General features: G+C 43.6%; 1 protein-coding gene across 4 annotated transcripts; it reads right to left on the bottom strand.

Moving 5' to 3' along the window:
• Window positions 1–1,035: 1,035 nt before the first annotated feature.
• DHCR7 (7-dehydrocholesterol reductase) lies at window positions 1,036–23,052 on the bottom strand. Of its 4 annotated transcripts, none has more exons than XM_060275140.1 (9): window positions 22,970–23,049; window positions 15,004–15,160; window positions 10,237–10,340; window positions 8,146–8,368; window positions 7,295–7,382; window positions 4,715–4,928; window positions 4,214–4,418; window positions 3,467–3,598; window positions 1,036–2,919 (listed from the first exon to the last, which is right to left on the bottom strand). In XM_060275140.1, exons 3-9 carry the CDS (start codon window positions 10,332–10,334, stop codon window positions 2,455–2,457), a joined length of 1,425 nt encoding a protein of 474 aa, XP_060131123.1. In that variant the 5' UTR covers window positions 10,335–10,340; window positions 15,004–15,160; window positions 22,970–23,049; the 3' UTR covers window positions 1,036–2,454. The 4 variants fall into 4 exon arrangements, with proteins under 4 accessions (XP_060131123.1, XP_034973060.1, XP_034973053.1 ...); XM_035117169.2 differs by lacking the exon at window positions 22,970–23,049 and adding an exon at window positions 16,623–22,962; XM_035117162.2 differs by lacking the exon at window positions 15,004–15,160 and having other exon boundaries at window positions 22,970–23,052.
• Between the last annotated feature and the right edge of the window lie 856 nt (window positions 23,053–23,908).

Here is a 23,908-nt window from a genome sequence, read left to right as displayed (position 1 = left end):
TAAAATACGTAATAAACAAAAGTAAAACAAACCAGTAATTATGGCGATATGTAATTTTTCCATTACAATTTCTTAAGGCAAATTTTTCTTAGCACCACCACTAATAGTAGGAATAGCCAACCTGGTGCCCTCCAATTTGAGTACAACTCTCAACAGCCCCAACTACCAGTTATGGATGATGATGGGTGTTGTAGTATGACAACATTTTGTGAGCGCCACTGGCTGCACCTGCAATACTGTGAATAACGCATGGTACATTTGTGTGCTTCAAAGCATGTGGCATGAAAAATCTGGTTTCCACATCATTTCTTCTTTCATTTCATAAAAAACAGTCATACTTATAAACTTCTGGGGAGAAATGATATCAGCATTCATCGTGATATTTTATGTAAGACCTTGTGTAATATATTGCACAATGCCTTGCTTCTACCTATATTAGCAAACTGCTGGATTTGCATTCTCTGTCCTTACAAAAACTTACTGGCACTAAATTCAGAAAAGTCCATACGTACAGGGAAGAGGCCTTATGCTTGTGGAAGGGCATTCTGAATCCAACCCAATATCCCAACACAAATTAGTTGAATGCGCTTGGGGCTTAGACTATTAATGAATCACAGGGAAGTGTATTTATAACAATAAAGATGTTTTTATGACCTGGAAGCTGTACCCCGGCTCCCTCAGCCAATAAAGCGAGATGAGCGCCGCAACTCCAGAGTCGGTCACGACTGGACCTAATGGTCAGGGGTCCCTTTACCTTTTAAGGAGAAGATGACATTTTGGAAGATGAAGGTGATCATTTTATTAAAAACATGCTTGATTTCTACATAACTGACCGATAGTTTCCCATCTGTCCAAGAACTAGTCAGTGGGTTTGGTGAGCCACTGTTGTTATGCTGTGTACGTATGTGAAAATTATGCTTTCCTAATTACCAAAAATATATTCTTGCATGTGAAAAATGTGGTAAGCAAGCAAATAAAGCCACTTTAATTCCATGGCACTATATCTGGGTGGGAGCAGATTTAAGAAGACAGACAGAAGAAAACACTCCACTTTATTTTTACATTATCTCACTTAACAATGCATGAATGGAAAGAACACTCTGCCTTCTTCCTTTACCTTTGAATTTGTTTTTCCTGAAGACACTATTCCAGCACTGTTTTCACAGTAAATGGAAAGCACCAAAGACATCTAGGGCCAGGGAAGGGAGTTGTGCATTTAACTACAGGGTAAAGCCTTGGTGTCCATCACCACCTAGTCTTCCTCACCCTAACATTAAGCTGTATACGCGAGAGGTGTCATAGGAAAGACTGCATAAGAAATTTAGGCTAGGTGGTTCCTTGTCAAACAGGAACTTAGTTCTCAAAGTGGTAAATGATCTGCATCTAGTACGCAATTTTGAAAAAGGCAGAAGTGTTGCTATTCCCACTTAAAATATATGCATTTCCATAAAAGAGGGTGAACTTGTATGCAGAAAACATCTATGATAATTAGGGCAGTATTCAAACACATTTCTAGAATGCATTTTTTATCACAATTAACAGAACTGATAAGAGACCTTCTACCAACCCAGCTGTCGTTTTAGAATTTTGTGTTCCTTCATTATCTAGTATGCAGTTAGAGCTTTACTACTGCTCCAGCTTAACTCTGATGTAGTTACAATAAACCTATCTGACGACCAGATCATCAGATGATGATGTAACTGGAGCTCTGTTCATTTATAGCTGACCTGAACAAAAACAATAGAAGTTTTAAAGGGCTAGTCATTTGCCTGTGGGTTGTGCCCCAGAGTGAAGTAACATTGTAGATTCAATTACAACCAAAGGCTGTTCACACAAATGCTCCAAGTGTAGATGGAAGCAGGGATGTGCATTTAACCCCTCCCCCTAGCATCCTTGTGGCCAGCACACAAGCAAACCTTGTCCCCAAAGTTCTCACGAGCATCTTGCCCACCACCCCAATTCCAGACCTCCCTTGTGTTGCCCAATGGAAGTCTGCAGGCGGCTTCTACTTCTGTGAAGTTGAGAAAAAACATCTTCCATAAGGTGCAGTTAGGCGGGGGCACTTTCAAGCAGACGCAAGACCTTCCTCACACAACATGAGGACAAGTAGGACAGGCAGGGGGAAGACCCGTGAGGACACTGGTGGCAGGGCTTGTGTGTGTGTATTCCTGTCCCTGTACGCACTTTAGAATGTCTGTGTGTCCAAGGTGTCAATCTGAACGCACCTCAAGATTCAACTTTTAAATCCGAAGCTTAGTTGGTCAAAGACCGGCAACTTTTAAAAAACAAAATCCACACCTTTAAAAAAGTTAAGATCGTTTTTAGTGGAACAATGACCTTAACAGATAATAGAATCGTGTTTCATCAGGTGCAACCAAAAGGTGCTGTTTTTTAGATCCTCAAAACTTGCTGCACCGAAAAGATTATGTTCATAAACCTTTTGAAGTCGAGCATTTAAAAGAGCCCAGGAATTAGCCGGTAAGGTACTGCGTCAGTATACTTCTTCCAATCGTTGCCATACTTGCTGGAGCATCGGTGTTCATCCCGGATACAACGGTGAACCAGAAGAATGGTCATATGAATTATGTAGAAGTAAGGCAGAATGTGTTCAAAACCACAACACAGACAGTATGCCAGGGAGCCCATCAAGTCGCCTGTATAGTTAAAATGGCGTGCCACTCCCCAGAAGCCGGATGTCAACAACTTGCTGTGGTGTTTGATCCCATCCGTTGACGTATAGGAGCATTCAATGTACTTGGGCTTCCTGCCCCAGATTTTACAGTTGCCGTTTGTACGACGAAAGAGATCTTTCTGATGATTGGTCATTCTAAAGATATAGTAGCCCACTAAACCAAATAGTAGAATCCCAACTGCATTGCCTGTAGCCAGATGAACAGGGTGGTAGACCAAGTATAATCCCTAAAGGAGGATAGAGAAACATACCCCATAAGCAAACGTTTATACAAAATTGGTACCCTTCTGCTTTTCTTAGAGGAGCCCATACTAGAGAATGAAGCTGTTGCCTGCCAGAGGGGGAAACTGCTCTTATGATAAATACCCTATAACACAGAGTGATAAGCCACAGATGACCCTGCAGAGTCACTCACTCGCTTTGCCATAATGAGAGCAAATATGGTGTAGTGCTAAGACTGCTGGACGAGGCCTGGGGATATCTGGGTTCAAATCTCCACTTAGTCATCAACTCCCTGAGTGAGTTTGGATCAATCACTACCTCTCTGCAAAATATTCCTCACAGGCTGCTGCAAGGATAAAATGCGGTGGAAGGAGACTACTTATATCCTGCTTCTTGGAAAGAAAGAAAAAGCAGGATATAAATGTATTTGTATGTGTCCAAAGCAGTCAACAAAATTGAACAGGACCTTTATTGTAGCAGCTAATAATGCCATTGTTGTTACTACTGTTTCTAGGGATTAATGAATTCCACATCATGAACATATGAAAATACCTGCAGTGTATAGAGATATGGAAGCCAAACAGTGTCTCCCCAGCCCAGGTACCATCCAAAATGATCATGACAGATATCCATTGTTTTCAAATACCAAGCTTCATTCCAGAAAAAATCCACAACATATAAACCCTGAAAAAGAACACAACAGAGATCACTAGGGCTAGTCATAGATGGACAACAGTGAAATCCTTCCTTAAAATTTAAAGGCTTAAATCACTAGATTTTGGCAGTATAGTCACATCAGGCTTCTTTTGATTGCTTCTGTTGAGCCTCGTCTCACAAAATTTCTCTCATTTGAGATGGGATAAAAGTTTCTGACAAAAATTAAACAGCAGTTCTAGGCACTCTACACTTCAGAGAATCAAACTTCCAATATTTGAAAGTATAGCTACCCCCTAAACTTGATGGGCACACACATGCACTTATGTGAGCCATTATCCTTTACCAGAAGTCACTAACTTATCCTGATTATGGGCTACAAGTTTTAGCCTGAAGGCACATGAGGCCTCCACTTTGCTGAAGCAAAGCAGATCTTGTTCTGTTCAGCACCTGGATGAGTGACTGTCTGGGAATTACATGTACACTACCTTGAGTTCCATGATGGAAGAAAGTTGGGATATAAATGTAAGCAGGGGCAAGGGCATGAAGCTAGATAAATGCAGCACCTATGAGATCCTAAACTCCATCAACTTATATATTCAGACCATTAAGATGCACTTGGCATTTAATAAGGTCTTGGCTTACCTGGAGGACATTGACAAGTATCATTGAGTTAGTTACGTGTCCATATAATTCTTGTTGTTTCGCTGCATAAGAGAGGTTGATCAGAGTCCATGCTACAATGCCTGGGCGGCCATTGAAGAACAGTTTGAAATCAAACCACTTTCCTAAACGAGGATTAAATTCAATCCCCATCATGAAGTCGTAGAAGAAGTTACCAGTGAATTTGCTACAATTGTTTAAAACAAAAAAACAAAAAATGGAAAAGATTAATATAAAATCAATTTCAAAACAGGATATTGAGAAAATTCTTTTAAAAGGCACGTGATGACTTACTGACTAGTCTAATGAGTTTACATGGTTGTATGCTATAATGGAAAATATTAGATTTCTGCATCTAGGATCTCAAGTGGGAAAGCTAAAGTAGGGCTCTACTGGATTGATTTGTTTTATTCATCAGAATGAAAAATGCTCATCAAACATGCAAACACCATAGATGTAGCAATATATGCAATGCCAACATACCGATCTTCTGCATTAGAGGGGAAACAGTAGGCTTTTATCATTACAAATATGGAAACGGAATAGCCCAGGATATTTGCACACCACAAGAGAGGAATCCAGTTGTCAAAAATGATGGTGGGCGAGAACCAGTGGAAGTGGTAAACATTTGCAAACCAGAGTATGTGTGTGATAAGCCAGGCTTGAAGTCCATTGATCTCATAGCTGAGTACTGTGCCTGAAAGGGAAGAGAGTTGCATGGTCCAGTTTAGTGATGGTTGTGAACTTTGAAGTTCTGTACCCTGTTTTCATAAAGTGTGATGCAAGTCTTAATAGTGTAGAGTTTTGGAGCGGGGAGGAACCAGCTCATCCTACCCAGTCTATTTTTATGTATTTGCTTTGAATGTAGCGGAACATTTTGAAAATCACCCACTATCCCAACCCATTCTAATAGTACAACATGGGCAACTGTGTACCCAGATGTATTTGTAGACTGCCCTTTTGCAAGAGTCCCCAGAATGGTGAATGCTTGACAATAAAATGCTAAATAAAGCATCAGCCATAAAACCTATTTTCTGTAAAATTGAGTATCAACTACTATTAGCCAGGATAGCCAAATGGAAAATCCATGTTTAACAAGCACATAAAGAAACAGGAATCGTGTGGTTCTCATGTCCCGCTTGTGAACTTCCTGGAAGCATGTGCCTGGCTGTTTTTGCAAACATTATGATGGATTGGATGTATCCAGCAGAGATTCCTTGTCTGTGATATGTATTGGTTTAGTTCTCAATCCTTAATTTGACATTGGGATGCTCTCGGAAATTCAGCCAATATTAAGATGACCTTAGTCCAGGGGTCACCAAACTTACCCGGCTTTGGGTCGGATGCCCACCGTGGCAATTGTGTGGTGGGCCGGAAGGTGGGGGAGCGTGTGCAGGGGTGCGGGAGCGCGCACATGCGCAAACGCTATTTCTGGCACACTCCCGACCTGGAAAGCGTCAGAAATAGCTTGTGCACATGTGCAGAAGCCTCCTCCAACCCGGAAGTACAGTAGTGCCTCGCTAGACGAAATTAATTTGTTCCAGGACTCAATTCGTCCTACGAAAAAATCGTCTAGCAAGGCACCGTTTCCCATAGGAACGGATTAAAAGTCAATTAATGCGTTCCTATGGGCTCCGGGGGACTGGCGGCGGCAGTGCCGCTTGCTCTCTTGGCTCGGGGAAGGCAGGCAGGCTCTTGCCAAGAGAGCAAGTGCCGAGCCAAGAGAGCAAGTGCCGCTGCTGCCAACGACAGAGCCGGATCGGACGAAGCGGAGCTTCGCCGGATCCGGCTCTGTCGGGCGGGGTGGGGGAAAGGCGAAGGAACGATCCTGCACCTTTCCCCCACTGCCGCCAAGCCAGTGCCCGAGCCGAAGACAGCCCGCTTGCTTGCCTTCGCTGAGAAGGCGCCCGGCTTTCTCAGAGAAGGCAAGCGGGGGACACCTAGCCTGCCTGCTTGCCTTCGCAGAGAAAGCACCTTCTTGGCGACGGCAAGTGGGGGACACCTAGCCCGCCCGCTTGCCTTCGCCGAGAAGGCACCGTTGCCGCCAAATGCCGGCTCTGTCGGGCGGGGGGAGGGAGAAGCGGACTCCGCTTTCCCCTCACTCCGACACAGCAGGGATCGGACGAAGCTGTTGGCGGCAGGGGGAGAGGAACGAAATCGTTCCTCTCCCCCTGCTGCTGAGCGTGCACAGATCCTGGGGTTCGGACAAGCGCTTGCAGCGCTTGTCCGAACCCCGGGATTTGTCCTTTCTGTTGGCGGCAGGGGGAGAGGAAGGAAGGAAGAGAAAGGGCTGCTTTCCCTTCCTTCGTTCCTCTTCCCCCTCCTCCACTTCTCCCCCGCTAGTTCCTCTTTGTGTTCCGCTGATCTCTGCCGGTTGTCGGCAGAGACCAGCGGAAAACAAAGGGGAACCAGCTGCAGCGCGGGAAGAAGGCAAAGGAAGATCAGTTGAGAGTCGCTGTCAGCTGTCAGTGCCTCTCAGCTGATCTTCCTTTGCCTTCTCCCCTTTCTACAGCTGGTTCCCCTTTCGCTAGATGAATGCCCTGATTTTCTGATTGGAGGTTTTTATGGCCACGCTTCGCAAGACGAAGCGGTGGCCATAGAAAACCTCATTGTATAGCGAGGCAACCTCCGATCAGAAAATCCTTTCGTTAAGCGAAATTTTCGTCTGGCAGGGCATTCGTCTAGCAAGGCACCAACGTTCCTGCAAGGAGCTCAAGGTGATAGACATGGTCCTTGCCCCCCCCTTTATCCTCACAACAACTCTAACCACTACCCCATACTGACTTCATATAACCCTCTGTGGCGCAAATTCTAAGCAGCTGAAAGACACAGATCCCACAGATCTAAGAATTCCTTTGGGGTGCAGATCTAAGATCCCACAGATCTAAGAATTCCTTTGGGGTGCAGTTGTAAACATTCTCCTGCATCACAAAAGCAACACGCTTATAGGATTGAGTTTGCCTTTTTAGGTCTCTGCACATGGAACAACAAGTCCCTGACCCTTATTTCTTGGTGATGCTAAAAAGCCTCGTGAAGAAAAAGTATTAGCAAAAATGAGCTTACCAGCGGGAGTCACAGCCCCTTCTTGCACTCCTCCTCGAAAATAAGGAATAAATTTGTGACAAAAATCAGGAAGCATGTACAAAAACGCCTGTAACAAAAATTAATTTGTGAGAAGAATCTTAGAATCATAGAATTGTAGAGTCAGAAGGGACCCTGAGGGTCATCTAGTCAACCCGCCTACAATGCAGGAATCTTCATTATAAAAACGTTAAATGATTTCTGAACTGTCAGGTAGTTATGAAGGTTGGGTAATTTTGGCTCGTGTTCTCAATGCTCTTATTTCTGACAGTTGTTTTGTCCCCTTCCAAATCCCGCCTTGATAATTTCTACTTCCTGCAGTTTCAGGCATTATTCTATGTTATCTACATTTCTTCTCCCTGTGTAAAAATAAGTGTCTGCCTGCAGAGTAAAGTGTAATTCACAGGCAGCCCCTGCTGCAACTTTTCTTGTATTCTTATGTACCTACAGTCTTTCTAATGACTCAGCCATTGTATTTGGTGTGTGTATGTATGTAGAACATCAGCGGGAGGACAGAGTACTGGGAACAGCAATACAAATGAAAAAGGGTCAGCAGTAGAATGATCACACATGGGTCCAGAAAGCCAGGGGTCTTAACAGCTGATGCAAATCAGATGGTGACAGAATGTTGAACCCCAGAGCCAATAGCATTCACAGTGAAAGTGCACTGGGATAATAATGGACAGCCTATATCCTCTAGTTTCATGTGCGAGCTTTGATTCTACCAATAAAATACTGTTTTGTAATCAGAAAAGCTCAGTTTGGATCACATACCTGAGACTGCCTTACTTATGCCCTATTGGATTCCAACAGAGAAGCCTCAAGGCGCATACCTGGAAGATTACCCAAGAAGCATAGAGGGTTGCAGCTTTCCAGGTCAATGGTGGTGTCTTGTGCCAGATATCCAAGAGACTGGCTTTCCCCGTGACCAAGTCAATGGCTGGCTTAGTTAGAGAACAACTGTACTGATCACATGACATTATGAAGTAATATACAATGAAGGGTGCAAATAGGAGTAGAAAGATGACGCACGCCAAGGAAAACCAGTCGACTTTCCTGAAACGTAAGAGACACAAGAAACCGAATAGTTGCAAAATTCTGCTGCTTTGATTATGGCCTGATTTTGACACAGAGATAAATAATTTGTTTATTGTGCAATATTTGGTGTCTCAAGGATGACAGTAGAATTTGCAAAAGCAACCAACCAACCGACACACACCCTTCTTCCTGCCTTATCACCTTATTTCACCTAGGCTCACTTCCAGCATTTGCATAGGGTTGCCAGACTCAATAGAACAGCGTTCTTCAACCTTGGGTCCCCAGATGTCATTGAACTACAACTCCAATCATCCCTCATTATTGATTAATATGGCCGGGGATGATGGGATTTGTAGTCCAGTAACACCTGGGAACCCAAGGTTGAAGAACGCTGCAATAGAGGACAGGACTTCTGTGCCTTTAATTGCCCTGCTCTCTTTTGAGTCTGGAAACCTTAAAGAGAAACCAGCAGACCCTTTGTTTAATTTCCAAGCAAAGGGTCTGCTGGTTTCTCTTTAAGGTTTCCAGACGCAAAAGAGAGCAGGGCAATTAAAGGCACAGAAGTCCTGTCCTCTTTCTGGCAACCCTACATTTGCACCCTCTGAAAAGCCATAGCAAGGGACAAAGTTCAAGGAGGTAAATGACATATTGGGGGGAGGTTCAGCATCCCACATCTATTTTCTCTTTACTTCTAGAAATGCGACTGCTGCCACCATATTTATTTTGGCATTGATCCCAGATCTGCAACTCCAAATAACCGTACTAGGGGTACTTTCTGTTTCTTGTTCATAAACATCTGCCTATTACCACATGTGGGATAATTACCATTCACAGTAGCCCAACCAAGAGTAGACCTGGTGAAATCAATGAACCTAACTTAGCACAAGACACCTCCCTCACCTCCCTGCTCTGGATGCAACTCAAACAATAGATAACCCCTCTAACACAGGCCTAGGTAACCTAAGGCCACATGCAGCCCTCAGCGTAAGGTCCAAAAGCCCTCTGCAAGCAATGGGTTCAGGCCTCTGAAAAGAGGAATCTGCTTCTCTCCCCACAATCCTTCTGCATGAGGAGGAAGAGAGAGATGGGAGTGTCCCTGCTCTGTCCAATTTGGGGTCTGCCCTCCCATTCTGGCCCTGGTCACTGCTGGCATATTGACATCCCCCCAGCAATTATCCCTGAGGGAGTGTGTCCCCTGTATACAAAAAGGATGCCCATCCATGTTCTAAAAACTTCCAGGACAGGAAAATCAATAATCTGTTGAATGCCTTAATTCATTGCATTGATTGCATTGATGCATAAAAATCCAACACTGCCTCAAGTGTAGCAACTTCTGAAAATTTTAATTGTATTCTCAGCTTCCAGACTGTCTCAAACTATACCATTCCCATCACCCCCCACCCCCCCACCCTCTGAATATACATAAGGGTCTGGCTACTTCTGTTTCAGTGTATCTGATGAAGTGTGCATGCACACGAAAGCTCATACCAAAATAAAAACTTAGTTGATCTTTAAGGTGCTACTGAAGGAATTTTTTTATTTTGTTTCGACTCAGACCAACACGGCTACCTACCTGTAACTCAAACTATACCAGTTAGAGAGGATGTCTCCTGGCAGGTTTCCAAAAGAGGCTTTTGAGTCGATTTTTTCCTTTCTTTGGTACACATAAAATAACTTTGATACACATAAAATAATGCATCTAAAAGGAAATTACGACATTAATCTGAAGTGGAGCCGTAATTTGCTCTGGAGAATGGGTTGGACCTACATCACCTCTAAAACATTGTTGAAAGCACAGCCTTGTGATCTGACACTTCTTCATGTTGCAGTACTGGAAGCAACTTTTATATAGCACCTAAAACTATGTTAGGGCAGGATTCTCTTACCAGGCCCTCCCCCATTGTCCTTGAGAGGTTCCAGCTCCATTCATTACTGATTTACTTTTTCCTCCTTCAGAAAACTGTGTGTGCCGACAGGCAGCCATTGGAACCTACAGGGAGAGGAGATAGGAAATTCATAAACTGTTGAGTGCAAAACAAGTAACATACCCTTGCCCAAAACTCTGTGACTTGCACTAACTTCTTATGATTGGCTATGGCAAATCAGAGTTGCTGTCTTATTTGTAGGGGAAAATAAGAGTTTGCATTAGTTTACAAAGCATGAATTTTGTGTTATATCAATACAACATAAATAAGCCAGCAGAGTTCCCAAGGACTAGCATTTTTTGCAGGCCTTTTCCTGGCACTTCCCACAACATTAGTTGCTGGCAATCTTAAAGCTGGGGTGGGGTGGGTCTCCCAAAGGCTAGCAAAATCCTTTACAAGTCTCTGCTCCTTCTTTAAAATCACAGCAAGTTTGGGCTTAAGACTTCTCTCCCCCTTCAGCCTGATCTCATTCCATAGTGAAAGAGATTTTGACAGGTGAGTGGCCCCCTGATCAGGATCTGGTCCATGGAGCCTACAAAGTTCTGCACCCCTGGGCTAGGCTCTCCTCATGCCCATATGGAATTTCTTAAAAGACACGTCTATGAGAATATCCTACACACTGCCATGTTTAGGATTCAGAGAAGCCTGAGAAGAATTCTGCTTGCACGACAGGCCTTCCCCACATACCATTCCCCACTGATGCCCTCAGAACTCCCTAAAATTTTCAAACGTTGTGCAGGAGGGGATGTGGAGAGCTGGGGAGAGGAATTGGCAAAATTTGGTCAACATGAAAGAGACCAGAAGAACACAGCACCAAGCTGCAGGGGAATCTCCTAGACGAGGCACAGTGGAACAGCATTACCAAGAGGTTACAGCTTCCTGCATTTGTATGTGTGCCAGAGATCATAAACGTGAAACCAAAATGGATAGGGCCAGACCCAAACAGCAGCCTGGAGATTCCCTGCAGTACTTCTGCCACTAATCGTTTTGGAAGCTCTGGGCCTAGCTCATTGCTCGTTTGCAGAGGCCTACTACATCTACTGCTGTCATTCCAAACAGCTTTAACAATACTCAGGATTAGGCCACTATGTTTGCATTGTTCTGGCTCACTACTGCATCATACAGTTTTGGCAGCTACAAAATGCAAGGCTCCCTTTGCCTTTAACAAAAACAGTGACCTTTTAACAAAAAGGTCCTCACACACAAATGCAGAAAACAAAGCTCTAAAGTACAGATAAACAAGCCCAAGCTTGTACTACACTGTACCATTGTATACTACATATTTCCAAGTCTGACATTTAATGGTTTATTGAGGCTGTCATTGCTAAACAAACCTTAACCTGCCCAACACAATATAGTTCTGAGCAGTGCTATTTTTCTAGAAAAAGAGATGCTGGAAATCACCACGAACAATTCTGCAGTCTTTGCTCTTAAAAAAGACTTCAACATATGAAAGTGAAAATGCAGTGGTCCCTCAACTTACAAATTACTCGAAATCCGATGTTTTCGACTTACGAATGGGACAAATGGCCGCATGCTTACGAATTTTTCTATATCCTAACGGAAACCATTGGCGGTTTTAAATGCGGTTTCCTCGACTTACGAATTTTTCTGCATATTTTTTTTCCTATGGGAAACCGCTTTTCGACTTATGAACTTTTCGACCTATGAATGTGCATTCGGAACGGATTAAGTTCGCAAGTCGAGGGACCACTGTACCAGGTTTCCACCAGTGCGGTGCAGTGATTGGAGTGCCAGACTATGACCTGGGAGACCAGGGTTCGAATCTCCACTCAGCCAAGACACTCATTGGGTGACCTTGAGCAAAGCGGGTTCTCCTTCATGGAGAGCACGTGTTGTGGTGGGGGCAACCATGACACCTTCAATTGCTGCTGGGGAAAAGTTTATGTTGCAAAAATGATTGACGTTGGGTTGCTTTTTGGTCCCTGCGTGCAGCATTGAGTTTCCTCTTTTCGCTGCGCACATCAGATCACCCACCTACCCTCCCTATATTTAGGGTTGTTCGTGCTGGCCTTGCTATGCCTGTCATGGGGTCGTCTGCTTTTGGGGCAGGGGCCTGGTAGGAATCTTCACCATTTGGCTGATTGGCTGGTGCCATTTGGTTTTTGCCTACTGCATAGCAAATCGTCACAACTTGTAAGGTTGTGGTTAGGCATTGGTTAATTTTGGTTGGTGGAGGGGTATGGATAGGCTGTGCTTGCCCCTCCAATGCTGCTGCTGCGAGGGTATTCCGTTAAAGGGATCCAGGGGCTCGTCATGCTCTTGTCCGAACCCCTGGCAAGAGGTTAGGGCCACGCAAGAGTCCTTGGGAGCATCTGGGGAGAGGTGAGAGCCTGACACCCAGTTCTATTCTCTCCCCACAAATGTTTACCCTTACTGACTTCGCAGGCTTGCGGATGTCAGTTCTGCCCCTGGGCGGGGACAGATAGTCGCAACCAGTGCCTAAGCAACCACTCACATACTGTATAATTCAATAAAGTTGTGGCCAAAATTATGCCAAAAACCAAAACAAAAATTTGGTGTGAATTGTGTCTTTATTTTATGCAAGTCACCGCCTCTTAGCCTCACACGATTGTGGTGAATAAAGGGGGGGGGAAGAACCATGTACACCCATAGCTGCCAAGTTATCCATTTTTTTCAGGGATTTTCCATTATGCTGAATAGGCCTCCTCGCGAGAAAAGGGAAAACTTGGCAGCTATGTGTACACCACCTTGAGTACCTTAGAGAAAAAGATGGGATATGAATGCAAATAATCACAATAAATTTGCCCAAGTAAGCTCCAAGGAAATAAAAGTACCCTGCAGTTTCCTACTAGGCCAATTGCTACAACCCAAAATGGATTATGCACACATAACAGGCTTCCATCTTCAGATCAGTCTTCCTCTACCTGTGGGTTGTTGGCTACAGCTGATAGCAGTTAAAGAAGGAAAATTTCAAAGAAAATAATGGTGCACGCAGGTTTGTAGAAACTTTATGTCCTTCCTTCTTCTTTTCTTTATGTATTTTTTAAGCCAAAGCAAGACAACAGCTTATGAATTGTTGACCCAACTGACCAAAAACATCCTTACAAAAAGAGGTCTTAATGACAAAACTGAATGCAGTTAATAACGAGTGGTACAAAAAAAAGCTTCCTGAAAGGTGCATAAAAATGAAAAAAGCCACAAAAACCTCCACCTGATAACAAACTGTTTTCAGATGAATTTTTAAAATACTGAATTCAACCTTCTCGCGTGTTTTTCCCCTTGTGTATGAAGCACAGACTTTAGTAACTTAAATTATCTAAGACTGTTAACTTCAAGAGGGTAATTTAATTACTGCCTTTACTGGCGAACAATGAGCTTCTCTCCCAAAGGCCACCTTTTCACAATTATTTTGAATCTCATTGATTGGACTCCTGTGCATATATTACTTGCAACATCATTGAGGTGACCAGCTTCACTCTAAACTACTGTTTTGAGATCAGGTGGTCTCCAAGCAAAATGAATCCAAGCTGAAGTCATTTTTAAAATAATATAGGATAGGTGATGTGGTGCTAGAGGGTCTTCCCAGATTCCAAAGCTTCAATTAGCACAGGTACAACCTTACCTTGCTGGGATGGTACACAAGTGTGTTAAACCAGGGCTCCATAATCTGTACTGGCTCCCAATTGCTTACAGGTAAGATTAAGGCATTGGGTTTTAATCTACAAAGCTTTTCATAAATAAGAATCAACACATCTCTAAAACCACACCCTTTATTCTGCAACATCCAGCACCATCATAAACTGAGTGTGTTGCGTGTTTCGAACAGCAAGGCACTCAGTATGCTCTTCCCACAAAGGTCCGTCGAAACCTGGATCTGAAAGCTGTCAAACAGGTAGGAAACCTCCAGGTCTGTCGCACTTCCCAGACCCTACTCATGAACACAGAATGTGCTCTTCAACAACAATAATAATCCCTCTTGCTTGCCTGGACGAAGAAATACCTGTTTGTGAATGTGTAGAAGTGCCAGCTTTTGTACGGCTGGAATGAGTCACTGTAAAAATGTAAGAGACACATCTGTTACTCTTGCCCTGTTTCATCTCTGGCTTCATCTGACACAAGCCTCAGGCTAAAAAAGGTTCCCATGCCTACTATAAAACTTTCAGTTGCGAGAGCTAATAGAATAAGAATTCATTATTTACATGCTCCCCATCTGACTGGGCTGCCCCAGAAAGTGTCAGGGAATCTTCATCATAAATGGGTTATATAAGGTCAATATATAAGGTTATATTATATACAGGGTTATGTAAGTTCCAGCCCAAGGGAAGGATGTGAGCCAAAATTTAAAAAATGGTCCTCTTCCATAACAGCGTCAAAAAGTGCCTGGTCGTTTTTATTTATTAAATAAATATATTATCTAATTAATATAAACATTACATATGCTATATGAACTCCAAATGATAATGTAAATATCAGTAAAAAAAATCATACAATGTAACACATCCTGTTATAGACTGAGATGGAACAGCATACATGCTCTTTCTTACCTATGCCTTTTAAACTGCATTTAACTGTTATACTCAACTCACTTCCTCATTCAGATGACCCTCAGGATCCTTTCCAACTCTACAATTCTATGATTTTATATACAATGGGACCTTGGTTTTCGAACGTAATCCGAAATGTTTGAAAACTGAGGATCAAAGGGCTGTCAGCAAAGTGAATGGAGAAAATTGAGAAAAGCACCTCGGAAACCTTTCGACTTCTGAGGCGCGTTTGAAAATGGAAGCATTCACTTCTGGGTTTTCGGCGTTCGGCTTCCGAAACGTTCCGCAGCCGAGATATTTGAAAACTGAGCTTCCGTTGTAGGCTACTTTGTTTCTTTCCATCTGCAGTAGCTGTTCTGAAATGCAAGGGCAAAGGGTGCCTTATGCATGTATTTAGTAAAATTTATACACTGCTTGACTATTAAAAAAAACAAAACACCATCAAAGTTCTCCATTTCATAGAATCATAGAGTTAGAAGGGACCCTAAGGATCATCTAGTCCAACCGCCTGCATTGCAGGAATATGCAGCTGGATTGAACCTGAAATCTTGGTGTTTAGCAGCACCACACCCTAACCACCTGAGCTATCCAGTATGACCCATTTAAACAAGTCAAAAAATATAAGCAACAGTGCCTGCTCTTCACTTCCTCTTTCTTTGTTCCTTTTTTAAGGTTCCAAAACATGGAAATGCATGTTTCCACTTGGTACATTATTACAAAGTAGAAACAACCCCGTCCAGATAGTTATGTTTTGTAAACTGCCAAACTAATTATTAGTCAGCAAAGAAGTTGTGAAATATTAAAATCTTATGACTAATATATATTTAGCCTCTCTAGACAGTGTTTAGCAGTGTTTGAAATCAAGAGACTTGCATGAAACTACCCCAAATAATTCATGGCTATAGCAAATACAGGGACTTTCTGGCTCACAGCTGACTGCTACTAGATTGAGGTCTGCTTCAACAATATTTGCGCACATTTTCAATCTCAGCTTCTTCTAGACTTGCTCTGGAGGCATTCTACATATTTTGCAGAATAAAGTATCAGAATTCTGGTTGAATTCTGTATCACTTCAGATCATAGGTGCCAACTCCCAGATTGAAAAATCCGGGATCGGTGCGGCGTGGCACCGAAAGTCGCGCTGCGGCCATTTTGGAACTGGGCAGAGCAGCACCGGAAGTCGCTTCTACGCATGCTCTGCCCATTTCCAAAATGGCCACAGCGCCAGAAATCGCTTCTGCACATGTCCAGAGACTCCAGACATGTGCAGAAGGAGCCTCCCCGGGCCGGTAAGAATCCGGGGATTTACAGGGTTTTTTAAAAATCCGGGCTGCCAGCGGGAAACGGCTGGAAAAACAGGGATTTCCCGGGGAATACGGGAGACTTGGCAGCTATGCTTCAGATACAGGTTACGTGCCCATGCCCTAAAGCAGATGGGGTTCAATCTGGGTGTGAGGCAATTTCCTTCAAACCATGTTCAGTCACTGACATCACTCCTGATGCTGAGTGATGGGCAGGAGCAAAATCCTTCATTGGCTGCATAGACCTCTTCCCACCAGGGGCACAAGGCAAAGCAGCAGGATTAAACTCCCTGCTAATTCCAATTAATAGATGTATTAAGCAAGGATGTATACTGGCACCCTTCCTATTTAATTACTATATAATTAACTAGCTGGCCAGTCCACGCCTTGCTGTGGCTCATCCCTGTGATTCCCCCCACCCTATCCCAATCCATGACGTATCCCATCCCCTCCTGCCCCCAACCCACACCCAGGCAAGTCCCCACCTATTTCAGGGTTCCAAACCAGTGGGTTTTACCTGGTTTTTGTGGCACAGGTGTGACATGGAAACACTCGCCTATACCCATGTGACGTTATGGCCAAAATTTGACTGCGATCAGGCAAGCGGTTTGGGAGAATGCCGTGTTTTAACAAACTTGGACCCTCTACATTTTTATATATATAGAAGATAAAGAAGCTATTGCACTGTGCTGGAACATCACCAGCATCTCCTTAACTGCAAGTCCCCCGTAGTTGCTGAGGTCCTCTCACAAATTCTGCAAAAACAAATTAGAGATGAGCTTGCAGTATCTCCAAATCTGAGTGAGTTGTGTACAGCTATTAACCAAATGAAAAACAACAAAGCCACCGGACCTTTTTGGATATCTGCCAAAGTCTTCAAAGTGGGCGGAAATGAACTTGCACAACTTCTACAAGCTCATGAAAAAAAAATATGGGAGAGGAGATCCCAGCAGACTTAAGGGACGCCAAAAGTATCAATCTCTTTTAAAAAGGTGACAGAACGGATTGCGGAAACTACCGAGGCATCTCTTTATTAGCTGCGGCTGACAAAATTATTGGAAAGATCTTAGCAAACTGTCTCTTAACAATATCCGAGGTGACCCTTCCTAAATCCCAAAATTGTTTTTGACCTTCTAGGGGGACAGTGGACATGATTTTCACCTCTCAATAGCTTCAAGAAAAATGCAGAGCAAAACCAACCTCTTTATATGGCTTTTATTGACCTGACTAAGACCTTTGACACTGTAAATCATAATGCCCTGTGGACTGACCTTCTGAAAATCAGCTGCCCAGATAAATTTGTGAACATCCTTCGGCTCCTCCATGATAATATGACAGGAACAATCGCAGATAATGGCTCTCAAAGTGAACCATTCACAGTGGGATCAGTATGCTGATGACGACAACGTAGTGTGTGCACACTCAGAGGATGACCTCAAAACCATCCTAAATATCTTCACAAAAGCTTATGAAAAGCTTGGCCTATCGCTCAACATCCAAAAAACCAAAGTGCTGCACCAACAAGTACAAAATAACCCCTCTGCAGCACCACAAATCCAACTCAGTGGTGTAACGTTGGAAAATGTCGATCACTTTCCCTACCTGGGCAGTTATCTTTCCACAAGGGCCAACACTGATGCCGAAATCCAGCATCGCCTGAGCTCTGTGAATGCAGCTTTCTCCCAATTGATGTGCAGAGTGTTTGAGGACCGGGACATTTGCAGGGAAACCAAAATGCTTTTTCACAAAGCTATTGTACTACCAACTTTACTGAATGCTTCTAAAATGTGGACCGTTTATAAACGCCAACTCCAGCTCCTCGAAAGATTCCATCAACGGTGTCTTCGAAAATTTTTACACATCACTTGGGAAGACACCTAGTAGAAAATTTATATGCCAATTCTTAACTGGCTTCTAGGTCGATCTGTCACAGGAAGTGACATTTGAACTCCTAGCAGATAAACAGCTACAGTGGTACCTCGACTTACGAAGACGATCCGTTCCGCGGCCGTCTTCGTAAGTCGAAGTCTTCAGTTGCCCAAGCACCACTTGTGCAGATTCGCGCTTCTGTGCATGTGCTGAGCCCGCGTGCCGCTTTGCGTAGGTGCAGAACGCGTGCGACTTCCGGGGTTGTCGACTTCAGAAGTTGAAACCTTCGGAAGTTGAAGCGTTTGGTTGTCGAGGTACCACTGTATATATTACACACTAGGTAGCCAAGCCAAGAAGCTCCACTCCAGCTATGTGAATCCACTCCAATTTTAAAATGTAATGTTGTAAATTTCTTTATATGTTGTAAACTGCTACAGGCTACATGGTATAATCTTAGAGCAGGGGTCAGCAAACTTTTTCAGCAGGGGGCCAGTCCACTGTCTGTCAGACCTTGTGGGGGGCCGGACTGTATTTTTTTTAAAAAAAAAATGAACGAATTCCTATGCCCCACAAATAACCCAGAGATGCATTTTAAATAAAAGGACACATTATACTCATGTAAAAATACCAGGCAGGCCCCACAAATAACCCAGAGATGCATTTTAAATAAAAGGACACATTCTACTCATGTAAAAACATGCTGATTCCCGGACTGTACGCGGGCCGGATTGAGAAAGCGATTGGGCCGCATCCGGCCCCCAGTTTGGGGACCCCTGTCTTAGAAGAAAGTTTTCCATTTATTTTCTGTCATCCATTGTAAATGCCTTTGGCTGTATACAATAAAAATTGACTTGAGTGTAACTCCCAGCTAATCAGGTTAAATTGAGGTGAAATCCTGCTCAGTTTGCAGCATCTTGGACCAGAGTGTGCATCACGGTGCCATCATGTGATTGACAGATGAGTGGCCCCACTGAGCTGCCAAATTGGATCCATGAAGTTGATCCTGGTGCCTAGAGTGCATCAAAATAACTAAGGATGGAGAAACTGATCAGTAAATTGACACTTTTATAGTAGTTCTGCTTTGTGATCTTTGACAGTATAGCATTGTGAAACTTGACTCTCAGAATGATTATTTTGTCCCACACAGAAACTATTTTCTGTGACAGAAGAACATCTGAGGCTAGGTGAAAGGATACTGAAGAATGAAATGGAAGTCCAACGGGGTGAGGGGGGAACTTCCTCTATATGCACATTACAGTTTACAATATGTTTTACATATAAAAACATCAGAAGAACCTACTGAACCAGGGCAGTAACCCATCTAGTCCAGCATCCTGCTTTCACAGTGGCCAAGTAGATGCTTTTGGGAAACCTGCAAGCAGACCCTGAGCACAAGAGCCCTCTTTCTCTCCTGCCCTTTCCAGCTACTGATATTCAGAAGCATTACTGCCTCCAGTTGTGGAAGCAGATCATAGCCTGCAGCAAAGGCTAGTAGCCACTGATATGTACCCTTCATTAATTTTCCTAATTACTAAACAAACTAAACCAAAGGTAACAAGCAAAGAAATACTGTTACAGCAGGCATGTCAAACCTGCGGCCCTCCAGATGTTTTGGACTACAATTCCCATCTTCCCCAACCACTGGTCCTGCTAGCTAGGGATCATGGGAGTTGTAGGCCAAAACATCTGGAGGGCCGCAGGTTTGACATGCCTGCGTTACAGTATTTCTCAACCCATTACAGTACTATTTCTCAACCCATTACAGTACTGTTTCTCAACCCATTCAGATACAGTAGGAGATATGCTTCCCCTGGCCCAACTTTTAGCTATTATAATCTTAGTAGCAGTTAAGAGGCTGAACACTATTTCTTGATCAGTTTCTTTTAGATAACCAGGCAGAAACGTTTTAGGTTCCAAGGGTATAGGATATCCTATCAGAGCTATTAGGCTGAATGGCTATTAGGCACTACCCACGTGCGATCCACTCACACACGACTGTACATATGCGCGGCACCGGGAAATAAATAAATAATGCAATTCAAACCCAAAAATGGCAGGAGAGAGCTGCAGAGTTCTTGTAGCTTGTACCCTTACTTGCAAGTAACTCCAAGAACTCCGAGTATCTGCTGAATGCTTGCCTAGCCCTATGCGGCCTAGGACCCTCGTATTTACGGGACTGCCTCTCCTGGTATGTCCCGCAGAGGACTCTAAGGTCCATGAATAATAATAGCTTAAAGGTCCTGGGCCCTAAGGAAGCCAGACTATCCTCCACCAGGGCCAGGGCTTTTTCAGTGATGGCTCCGACCTGGTGAAATGCTCTGTCCCACGAGACTAAGGCCCTGCAGAACTTGATCTCCTTCCGCAGGGCCTATAAGACAGAGCTATTCTGCCTGGCCTTCAATTTGAAATAGCCTGATCCTCTATTTCCCTCTCCCCCTTTCCTCTTCTAAGAAGAAACCCTTTCTGGGACCCTACATTTAAATTCTTCCCTGGTCTCCTTGCTGGCCCTAGTAGGACCAACTTGGCCAGTTAGCCCTGGTGATCGTTTGATGTCTACTGGCTGGGTTTTTCTTTTCTCCCCCCCCCCCAAAAATGACCCCTGAATTTTTGCATTTTTTTGATATTGATGCTGCATTTTATGTTGTATTTTATGCTGTTTTTAAGTCACATTTTAAATCAATGTGTTATATTTGCTGTTAGCCGCCCTGAGCCCGGTTTTTAAACCGGGAAGGGCGGGGTATAAATAAAAATTTATTATCATCATTATTATTATTACTTAATTCCTAAAAGCTCAAGAACCATAGAAGAAAGAAACTGGCAACTTAGTACAGCGATATCAAAAGTAGGTTGTTTTACAGTTGTAGATTATGTTCTTTTACTTGTGTGGTTTGAACAGTTCAAAAGGTGAGCTCAGTCCAGCCCTGAGTGTAAAGAAAAGGAAACACCCTATTGCATAAACCAATGTATTGTTACTTAACTGTATAAATGAAGCAAGTATTAATGCACATGGCAAAAAATATTTTAGAGAAATCTAATCTTGTCCAAGCATGAATACAGTACACAATACCATCAGTGGTGTGAAAAAGTAATTTATTGCTAAGCTCTATGTAGCATTATTATATAGAAGAATATATGAATAGTGGCCAGTGATCTGCCATCATTGAAAAACAAATTATGAGATTTCCTACTTCCAATGCTCCTAACAATTCTTAGGACCATCTCTTCTTTCTTTTTGTCCAATCTTTAACATACAGTGGAGAATGCCAACTAGCAACCTTGGAGTTTTATCTGAGCCTCAGGGCTTCCAGCATAGATACCATATGTTCCCAAGGACACACATTTATTACACACTCAAGTACTTTTACTGGCTTTTACAGTCCTTTCTCCTTAGTGTGAGCAGCACTAGTGTGACCTTCCCTGCTGTTATGCTCCTAGGTCACTCTCAAGACAAAAATGTTCCCTAACCCATTCTCTCCCCTTCTCCTCCACAAGGAGCGCCTGAGATTAAGAGAGAGCCACTGTTCAAAAGACATATATATATATATATCCCCAAACAATCTTATCTCAAGGAAATCTTGTTCACTTATTAGGAGGGGAGAAGAGAGAAAGTTTCCATTTAGCTAGTTTTCTTTCAATACACCTTGAGGGAATTACTGTTGCATAATAGGAGGAGAAGTGTGCATGCACACGAAAGCTCATACCAAAATATAAACTTAGTTGGTCTTTAAGGTGCTACTGAAGGAATTTTTTTATTTCATTCCCACACTTATTCCAAAGAGTTTAGTACGTTTACAGTATTCACTTTTATCTGTACAACAACCCTGGGAACATGATGAGCCCAAGGATGCCCAGTGAAATTTAAGTACAGGGTAGATTCTTGAACCAGGGTCATGGTCACAGCAGCAGCTGATAATTTTAAACTGCATGGGTGGGGGAAGTTTTATAGATGCAAGCAGAACAATAGCTTTTTCCGCCTGCCTCAGAAGCTGCCCCTCAAGCAGAATGTCGCCCTGCCTCCCCTCCCAGGACTACAATGGTGAACATATTAGAGGCCTGTTTCATCTACAAGGACGTTAAGCAATCTGCACGATATGCAAAGTCAGCAGGGTTATCTCGGTGCACAGGTCGTCAACCAGTCAGATGATGAACACTTTGAACTCCGTTCAAAAGAAGGTAAAAAAAGGGGGGCTCTGTTTAGTTATACCCACCTCTGGCTTGGCAAACACACAATATCTTTCTTTTCTTTAAAGTGCAGACGGCATAAATGCTTCTGGCATATCCAACTCCCAAGAGACTGATCTACTCCCAGTATAAAAAACCTGGCAGTGATCTACCCATTGTCATTGGAGGGAGGAGGATCATGCGTGGGGTGGGTGGATTGCCCAGAGTTGCTGAGCTTTATTTAAGAAGGGAAGTGCCCAGAGTTGTTGAGCTTTTTGGGGGAAGGATTGCACAGAGGTGGGGTTTTATTGCTTTTTCCCTGTAACATTTTGTACATGATAAGGATCCCGCGATCTACCAGGATCAGCCGGGGATCTACCAGTAGATCACGATCTACTGGTTGGACGTCCCTTCTCCCCCCCCCACCAAACACCACCACCACCACTACACTGGTAGGATGCAAAGTTAATAAAATAAAATAAAATGGAATTAATGCTACTGCAGCCTAGAGATAAAACTGTCAACCGTTAACAGGAGCCTAAAATGACCCCCCTTCATGCCAGTGTTAAAACGGAGGGACGTTATAGGAAACATACAGTATTCAATTTCCGCTTTGTTTTATAACTAGAGTTTATGAAACCTGTTGTCCCCTCTTTTTAACTCCGAACAACCACGACCTGCACCTTCTCATCGCCGGAAAACTACCCAAGGCGAGTGCCGCTTTATTAATAGCATGCAAAACTATTTATTTTCTGCTTGCTTCACTACCGAGACCTCCATTCACTCCAATATCCCATTTCGCTTCGGGTTCCAGAAACCGATTCCCCCACTTACCTGCGCCGCTGCTGTGTAGCCGCCCGCGAACAAGGGAAGCTTTTGTTCGCGCCAGCGCCGAGGGCTCGAGATTCACTCTTCCCCTCCCGCCTCCTTCACCCTCCTATCTTTGCCACGCCCCCTTAAAAAAGCACCCTGCGCCCACCGCCCAATCACCTGCCGGGTTTGTTCAGCATCATCCCGTGCTTCACCGCTGGATTGGTGCATCTGCCTCAAGCCATCAGCTGAGCCGATGCCAGTCACCATGGCAGCAGCCGCCTGATGAATACTGCGAAGCGGAGGAAGAAACGCTTTGTTGATAAAGAGCGCGAGCGAGCGAGCGGCTTGGTCGTGGTGTGTATAAAAACGAATGTGGGAAATCCCACGGAAGCCTCCTTGCACGTGTTGCAAATCACTAAGAAAGACATGCTTCTTGGTGTGGCATTTTCTAGGAATGTTAAAAAGGCTTGCAATCCCCCAAAGTTTCAGGAAAGGGGCAGCTGAAATGGGACAGGAGAAATGCCCATAGGAGGAAAAAAGGTTGCAATATCTGGCGCTTAAAAAAGGAAAGTAGGGCGCAGGAAACAAATAAGACACGACAGGAAAGGTGAACAGGCTTCTTTCAAAATATTAGGACATGGGAATGTCTGATGATGAAGATGAATGCTGGATGATTCGGGGCAGACCAAATAAAGTATTACTTGTTTGTTTATTAAATTTATATATGTACCGGCATTCATCCAAAGATCACAGCGAAGTTCACAACATGAATGATCAACATGAGGACACAAATTACTGTACATACCATCCCCCACCAACAAGCTAATAACCTCCTTCCCAGACAAAGCACATCTTCAGGCAATGCACAGTGTGACGAAAGTCCTCTACTTTCCGTCTTTATTGTACAACCTACTTCTCAGATTGTGCAAGGCTTTAATGGGGATGTCCTGAGGTAAAGTT

Source organism: Zootoca vivipara, chromosome 1 (assembly GCF_963506605.1).
Source record: "Zootoca vivipara chromosome 1, rZooViv1.1, whole genome shotgun sequence".
In the NCBI taxonomy this organism is placed as follows: domain Eukaryota; kingdom Metazoa; phylum Chordata; class Lepidosauria; order Squamata; family Lacertidae; genus Zootoca; species Zootoca vivipara.
Note: the sequence above shows the minus strand (reverse complement) of the source record. Positions and strands in the feature narration are given on the sequence as shown.

What these genes read in the sequence shown, in the direction of transcription:
- DHCR7 (XM_035117162.2), bottom strand. Translation starts at nt 10,334, where the DNA reads ATGGCTGCCTGTCGGCACACACAGTTTTCTGAAGGAGGAAAAAGTAAA. An exon ending in CTTCTTGGGTAATCTTCCAG is followed by an intron (nt 7,383 to 8,145) that starts GTATGCGCCTTG and finishes TTTTTGTTACAG; the next exon opens with GCGTTTTTGTACATGCTTCC. An exon ending in AGGGGCTGTGACTCCCGCTG is followed by an intron (nt 4,929 to 7,294) that starts GTAAGCTCATTT and finishes CTTCCCTTTCAG; the next exon opens with GCACAGTACTCAGCTATGAG.